At 53.4% G+C, this 8,143-nt stretch overlaps 1 protein-coding gene across 1 annotated transcript; it reads left to right on the plus strand.

Moving 5' to 3' along the window:
• Window positions 1-3,047: 3,047 nt before the first annotated feature.
• On the plus strand, window positions 3,048-5,147 carry LOC125554092 (cyclin-D5-3). Its single transcript, XM_048717700.2, has 5 exons — window positions 3,048-3,771; window positions 3,863-3,949; window positions 4,084-4,372; window positions 4,457-4,611; window positions 4,702-5,147. Exons 1-5 carry the CDS (start codon window positions 3,475-3,477, stop codon window positions 4,921-4,923), a joined length of 1,050 nt encoding a protein of 349 aa, XP_048573657.1. The 5' UTR covers window positions 3,048-3,474; the 3' UTR covers window positions 4,924-5,147.
• Window positions 5,148-8,143: the final 2,996 nt, after the last annotated feature.

Genomic DNA, 8,143 nt, shown 5'->3' on the forward strand with positions numbered 1-8,143 from the left:
GTCCGCCAGCAGTATCCGTGGACCATGCCACTCGTTGTCTGGTGCTAAACTCTTTTCATCTGCGACTGTTTCAACAATTTATTTAGGAGTTTGGTGGCCGATGGGATGACTGACGATGATTGATTGGGGTTGGGGGTTTCTTGACTACTAGGGCTTTCCTGGGCTAAGTTTTCTTTGGGCCTAATTCCTACATGATAACGAAACAATTCTTAAAATAATAGGTGTGCCACGTCCCACCCGACACACTCTCTAGCTACGCCAGTGGCTCACATGGAGGATGCCAAGGCAGCGGCCCCGGGATTACGGCGATGTTGTAGGTCGGCCAATGCACACATGGATTGGCAGTGGCCAAGTTCACGTCGTGGCATGGGTGTCCTCTGATGGCTGTGGAAGCCGTCTATGGTGGGAAGACGACCCACCCTTTTGGTAATCATGGCCATGGGCACCACTCTATGAGGGCTATTTTCAGTTTTCTAATCCGATACCGAATCACTAGTAAGTCCTTAGCAACAGACAACGTCCATTAATCCCCCGGGCTCACACGCTCCTGCATCCAGCCCTCGATGCTTATCAATCTTGTGTACCTGAGTCCCTGACCCCGTCTCCCAAGCCCTTCTCTTGCATCCAACACTCCTACAAGTCTCACTGTAAGTGCCTCACACAATTGTGTTCTTAGTTCTTTTTAGATCAATGAATCACATTGTATATTTGTTGTGGAATCGGTTTGTTTTGTCAATACCAAAAGATAGAATGAATTAACTGAAGACCGAATAGAGAAAAAAGGGAAATGTGAATTAAATTTGGTTGTCGAATATGGAATTGCTAGACCGAATAAACCGTACAGACTAACGCTTAGACTTATACGTGTAGATGGAGGGAGTGGTGAGTATATTTATCATAAATATGCATCCTTTAATAAATTTAATATGTATTAGTGGTACTAAAGAAACACAACATACAGATGCACACAACTTTATGGAAGGAAAAATGTTGAGATGTGCTCTGCATAAAGTCGGCACCATGAATGTCATGGATTAAAGCTTTGTTAATACGAGTCTTCTTGCAGTACCGCTTCTCAGAAATACGGCATGCATGTAGCCATGCTGATGTACATTCAAGATCCGGTAACAAATAGCGTAACGGCGATCACCAATATGCACGTAGACTATGCGTAGTACGTAGATACACCTCCAACCGGCAAGACAGAGTCCATCTGGCCAACAGTACCCACGGACCACGCCCCTCGCCGTCTAGTGTTAAACCCTTTCCGTCTGCGATTGTTTCAACAATTTAATTAGGAGCCTGGTGGCTGATGGGATTACTGACGATGATTGATTAGGGTTGGGGGCTTCTCGACTACTAGGGCTTGTTTGGGCTAAGCTTTCTTTGGGCCTAATTCCTACATGATAACGAAAGAAATATCAAAATTCTAGGTGTGCCACGTCCCACCCGACACACTCTTTAGCTACGCTGCTGGCTCACATGAAGGATGCCAAGGCAGTGGCCTTGGGGTTATGGCGAATGTTGTAGGCTGGCTCATGCACACGTGGATTGGCAATGACCAAGTTCACGTTGTGGCATGGGTGCCCCCTAATGGCTGTGGAAGTTGTCTATGGTGGGAAGACGACCCACCCTTTTGGTAATCACGGCCATGGGCACCACCCTATGAGGGCTAATTTCAGTTTTCTAACCCGATACTGAATTACTAGTAAATCCTTAGCAGTAGACAACATCATTAATCCCCCGGGCTCACACGCTCCTGCATCTAGCCCTTGATGCTTATCAATCTTGTGTACCTGAGTTCCTGACCCTGTCTCGTGAGCCCTTGCATTGCATCCTACAAGTCTTAGTGTAAGTGCCTCACACAATTGTGCCCTTAGTTCTTTTTAGATCAATGAATCACATTGTATTTTTTCTTTTATGAAATCGCTTTGTTTTGTCAATACCGAAGACCGAACCGAATTGACCGAGGGTCGAATAGAGAAATAAAGGAAACACAAAGTAAATTCAGTTGTCGGATACGGACAACTGATTTTTTGGAAGACGATGGCTGGACCGAACAAATCGTACAGACCAATGCCCAGACTTATACGTGTAGATGGAGGGAGTGGTGAGTATATTTATCATAATATGCATCATTTAATAAATTCAATACGTATTAACCTTACTAAAGAAACACAAGATACAGATACACACAACCTCATGCAGGAAAAATGCAGAGATACCCTCCGCATAAGGCCGGCCCCGTCTCCTGTGCCCTTCTCTTACATCCAACACTCCTACAAGTCTCAATGTAAGTGTCTTACACAATTGTGCCCTTTTCTTACATCCAACACTCCTACAAGTTTCAATGTAAGTGCCTTACACAATTGTGTCATTTTCTTACATCCAACACTCCTACAAGTCTCAATGTAAGTGCCTTACACAATTGTGCCCTTTTCTTGCATCCAGCACTCCTACAAGTCTCAATGTAAGTGTCTTACACAATTGTGCCCTCAGTTCTTTTTAGATCAATGAATCCAAGATTAATTCAATGAATCATACTTCATATTTTTGTGAAATTGGTTCGTCTCGTCAAGAGACCGAACCGAATTGATCATGGGCCGAATAGAGAAAAACAGGCGGTTGGTAAATATGGAGGACTGTATTTTCGGAAGGCCAAAATGACCGAACCAAACAAACCGACTAATGCCCGAACTTACACGTATGGGCGGAGGGAGTAGTGAGTATATATTTACCATAAACATGCATCCATTAATGAATTTATTAATATGTATTATAACAGCACTAAAGAAACACAAGATACAGATACACACAACTTCATGCACGAAAAATGTAGAGATACGCTCTCCATAAAACCGGCATCATCATGGGTTAAAGCCGGTATTAATACGAGCCTTCTCGCAGGATCGCTCCTCAGGAATACGGCATGCATGCAGCCATGCTCACCTACGTTCAAGATCCGGTCACAAAGAGCGTAGCCAGTATGCACGTAGACGATGCGTAGGTACAACCCCCATCTGGACAGAGCAGGGTCCGTCCGTCCAGGCAGCAGGACCGGCGGACCACGCCTCTCGTCGGCTGGTGCTAAACCCTTTCCGCCACCACCGCTGGCGCGAAACCCCGCACGCATCCGTCGTCCAGTCGAGCCTTCCCACAGCCCACGCGCCACGCCACCTACGCCTCAACTTCCCATCCATTTCTCCCTCTCCATCTCCCTCCCCGTCTCTCTCTCTCCAATCCGTCTCCCTAACTGCAGATTTGTCTCCCCTTTCGCCGCGCGCGGGCGGGGCGAGGGAGGAAGGAATCCTTTTCTCCTTTCTGTTCCGCCTCCTCCTCCCAACTCATCCGCCGCGCCGCGCGCCTCCTTCCCTTCCGCCGCCGCTAGATCCTTTTCCTCGCCTTTTCTTTCCTTTTCCCCCGCGCATGCACGGGGACGGGGTCCTGTGACCGATTCGCCGGCCGGTCAGACCAATGGGGGACGCGTCCACCTCCGCAGCCGCCCCCGCCACGCCCACCTCCACGCTCATCTGCCTCGAGGACGGCAACGACCTCTTCCTCGACGACGACGACAGCCCCGCCGGCGGCCTGGCGGACTCGCGCCTCGCCGCCGCCGACGGGCTCCTGCTCCTCGACCGCGACGACGAGTACGCCGCGCTCATGCTCTCCAAGGAGGGCGCCGGCGCTGGCGGCGGCGGCGGCGCGTGCGGCGAGGAGCTGGACGAGTGGACCAAGGCCGCGCGCGCCGCGTGCGTCGACTGGATTGTCAAGGTGCTGCCTCGCGCCGTCTTTTCCCAGGCGAAATTTGTCGTGCAAAACCGGATCTTTGTTCAATGGTTTCCATATGCGTGCTTGTTGGCAGACGAACGCGAGGTTCCTCTTCAGCGGGAAGACGGCGTACGTCGCGGTGACGTACCTCGATCGGTTCCTGGCGCAGCGGCGAGTCGATGTACGTACTGTAATAATTAATCACCCTGCGCCGCCATTGCCTTCCTCCTCTGCTCTGCTCTGTTCTGTAATGCCGCGCCGCCGAGTGTTCGATGTAATGCCTGACCTCCGCATTGCCGTTTTCGGGGGATCCAGCGGGGGAAGGAGTGGGCCCTGCAGCTGCTCTCGGTGGCCTGCCTGTCGCTGGCGGCCAAGGTGGAGGAGCACCGGGTGCCGCGGCTGCCGGAGTTCCGGCCGGACGAGTACGACTTCGACAGCGCCTCCATCCTGCGCATGGAGCTGCTCGTCCTCGGCACGCTCAACTGGCGGATGATCGCCGCCACCCCGTTCCCCTACCTGAGCTGCTTCGCGGCCAGGTTCCGGCACGACGAGCGCAGCGCCATCGTCCTGCGCGCCGTCAAGTGCATCTTCGCCTCCATCAAAGGTCAGACCAAAGGTTCCATTCCATTAATCCACCGGGTCGAATCGGATCATACTAACAAGAGCTCTCGTGTGCGTGTGCCCGCAGCGATGAGCTCGGTGGAGTACCAGCCGTCGACGATGGCGCTGGCGTCCATCCTGGCCGCGCGCGGCGGCAGTGAGGGGACGGGGACGGGGACGGGCCCGAGCCTAGAGGAGGAGCTCAAGGCGATCCTGGGCTCATCATGGCAGCAATTACACACGGTAAGCCCCCATCATAATAGCCCCGCCCTTTTTGGAAATCTGTTGGTGAAAAGGGGCAATGATGAGTAAATGCTCTCCTCCGTGGCACAGGGGCATGTGTATTCCTGCTACAGCCTGATGATCCAGGAGGAGGACAGGTCCACGCAGTCGGGCAGGGAGGTGGCGGCTTCCTCCGGCGTCTCCGCGGCCGCCCCCACCGGCAGCCCGGGCACCTCCGTCGCCATGGCCGACGACAATAACGCCATTGCCACCGCCTCGGCGGACAACAATAAGAGGAGACGGGTGCATTCGCCTCAGCCTCAGCGCCAGTAGGAGGAGCTGGATGGATGTTTTGGCCGGAGTTCAGCTCGCGCTCTGGTCTAGCCGCTGCTGATTTCTGTCGCCCCCCTGGCCTTAGCCCTTTTTTTCATTAGCTCGAGCAGTGATTTTGGTGGTGGTGGCGGTGGCTAAATAGGGGGCAGGACTTGATTCTTGTGATTGTGCAATTATTGCAGCTGATTGGTAAGTTAGGATCGGAAAGATTTCGGTTTTCAGGAGATCTTTCCCGTCCCCGGCTTAAAAGGGTACTGTAAAGACGAGAGAGAGAGGCAGAGAGAAAGGCCACGCAGCAGCAGTAGCACCCAGCTGCAAAGAGCTCTCAGCTCAGCTCAGCTCAGCTCAAAGTGAGGAGAAAAGAAAAGAAGAGAGAGAGCAACAAAGCCTAGGCATGAGTGGGGGGAGCCATTTTTTCCCTTCCTTTGCGTATGTGTGTGTGTGTGGATGGTGTGGGAGCTAGCTGGACCTGTCCTCTCTTCCCGTCCTCATCTGGGCACTCCATCAGTGAGCAGTGGCAAATAATACAGCAACAGCTAAGCCGATGTTCATTCATTCATTCAGATGATGATGGCCTGGTTGTTCGGGTTTGCTCTCTGTTGGGTCATGCCATTTTGGCTCATTGCCATTGCCATGCCACGCTCTTGAGATGCCGAAACAGAGTGTGCCCTCCCCTCATCTGCCAGCCCCGTGCGCACTTGCTGCTTGAGCAGTGGGGGTGGGCGGTTGGGTGCTGTGTCTCGCTGTCATTTGCGGGTGAAAGCAACTGTGCCCTCGCTTGCGAAGCTTGCTGCCAATCTCGTGCGGCCATTGGCCATTGCGCGCCCTGCCGCCAGGTCGCCGCTGCGCTGCTATTTGCAACAATGGCTTGCTGTTCTCGGCGGTGTCTGGCACTGCCTTCCCCTCTCTGACTGAACCCACTGTATGTGTTTGGGTGGTGGTGGCAGCATCAGGCAATGCAAAATTACTGCTTGCTTGGACAAGCCAGGGGCAGGTGGAATGGGGTTCTCTCTTGGGGTCCTCTCCCTCGCCAGCTGGTGAGGCGATTCTGATGCCCTCTCGAACAAACTGTGTGGTGTGCGTTCCGGTGAAAATTTTCAAGTACGAGGGCCGTGCCTGTGTCAGGATCTTGACCCAAGAAACCACCCCGCCTTGCACGATCAGACGCCTCTGGCAGGCTGCGGATGGGTGACCAGACATTGCGCTGCCGCTGCGTCTCCTTCTTTCTTTCTTTCTTTTAGCCTTCGTCGATGCAGTCTAAAGCAGCAGCAGGGCGACATGACATGGTTCAAGTTTTTGGGTCCGGCGCGCGACCCCATCCTGTCCGGATACATCCATTTAAGGTAAAACGGACAAACCAGACTGCCCATCGCGCGGGTGCAAAAGGCTACTTTTGAGGTGAAACGGACAGCGCGTGGATGGACGGAACGTGTGCGCTTGTCCTCCCCTGGCTCGCCCATCGGTGGCACAAAGCACAATCGCGTCGACCCATTTCGCGTCATTTCCCCCAAAACCCTCCCACGTCCCGCCCACCACCCTTCTCGTCCATGGCTGATGCCCCGCCGAAATCCGGCGGCCAGGCTGTCGACCCGTCCGGAAAGGTGAAGAAGATGAAGGCGGCGGCCAAGAAGAAGTCGCGGTCAGAACTCACGTCGGCCGAGCTCGCGAAGCTGGACGCGGAATCGGCCAACAGGAGAGCGGCGGCCAAGGGCATGAACGTCGCGGCCAAGTTCGCCACCGAGCGCGATGCGTTGGAGGCCGCGCGACGCAAGGCCGACGTCAAGGAGAAGGAGAACATTGTCAACAAAGCGCACGCCCTCCTCATGCTTGGGATTTGCCGTCCGGCGGGTTTCTCGACAGCGGCCATCGGCCCGGCGAGCACAGGCTTGTCAGTCGCCAGGCCTCCGCACTGCCCCTCGCGACATCGCGGACCACGCCTTTGTCGCCCGGTTTTCCTCCGCCAAGGCATGAAGGACAGACCTGTTTCTCGGGATCGCCGGACGTTAGCGTGATCGCGCCATCAACCCGCGCCCCTCGTCCGTCATCGACCTCAACGTCACGCCGGGGTCCGGCAGCGGCGATCGACCGTCCGTTGAGATGCAAAGAAAGCAAGCACGACCACCGTCTACGGGCACCATGTCGGTGCCCCGCGTCCTGTTTGACGAAATGTCAACACCAACGCCAACGGTCAATGACCCCTTCTACAACCAGTTCATGGAGAATGTCATCTATGAGGGTGGGCATGGCGGTGCCTACGATCCCGACGAGACCCAAAGTCAGGATGGTCGTGGCCAGTACGTTGCCGATGAAGACAATGAGGCCCACGACCATGCTGACTACGACCATGGTGACTCGTGGCATGAAGATGATGACATCTATTACGAAGGTGATGATGAAGAAGAAGAGGAAGGCATTGATATTGGGGGCGACCCATTGTTCATTGACGAGCTCACCCAAAGAGCGGAAGCACAAAAGAGGAAGAAGAGCATTCGTACGGGATCATACTCACAAGAGGAAGACAAGTTGATTTGCCAAAGTTGGATGGAGATTGGCCAAGATCCGAGGACCGGTGCGCAACAAAAGGGACTTGTTTTTTGGACAAGTGTTTGCGCCCTACCAATTTGCGAGCGACCGTGGCATCACCTCGATTCAAAAGAGGTGGTTGTTCATCCAACAAGAATGCAACAAGTATTGTGCCGCACTTAAAAGCGTTGAAGCACGACCCATGAGTGGTCCCGGCATTGGGGACATGGTATGCTCTCTTATCTTTCGTTGCTACGGCCATGAGACTTCGGCCTTCTATATGTTTGCATGTTCAATTGTTGTTGATCGTGTAGGCATTTCAATCTTTGGAAGCATTCAAGGCCCGGCACAATGACAAGCCATTCACTCTTACGCATTGTTGAACGCTCATCAACAATTGCCCTGAGTTCAAAGATCAATACCGTGAACTTCAAAGGAAAAGAGGCAAGAAGACGATCGCGTTGCCCGGAGGTGGATATGGTGAGGCGTCGAAGAGGCCGAGGGGCAAGACCAACTCCAAGACTGACAACATACGTGATGCGTCATCCATGGCCTTGCATGAAACTTTGCAAGGCATGATGTCTCAAAAGGACGTGAGGGACGAGAAAAAGCAACAAAGCAAGGACGAGCAAATGAAGCAATACCTAGAGCTTCAAAGGAAGAAGCTTGAGATGGAGGAGGCCAAGAAGAGGAAGAT

The sequence above is a fragment of the Triticum urartu genome, chromosome 4A (genome assembly GCF_056163025.1).
Source record: "Triticum urartu cultivar PI428250 chromosome 4A, HENAU_Tu73, whole genome shotgun sequence".
In the NCBI taxonomy this organism is placed as follows: Eukaryota; Viridiplantae; Streptophyta; class Magnoliopsida; order Poales; family Poaceae; genus Triticum; species Triticum urartu.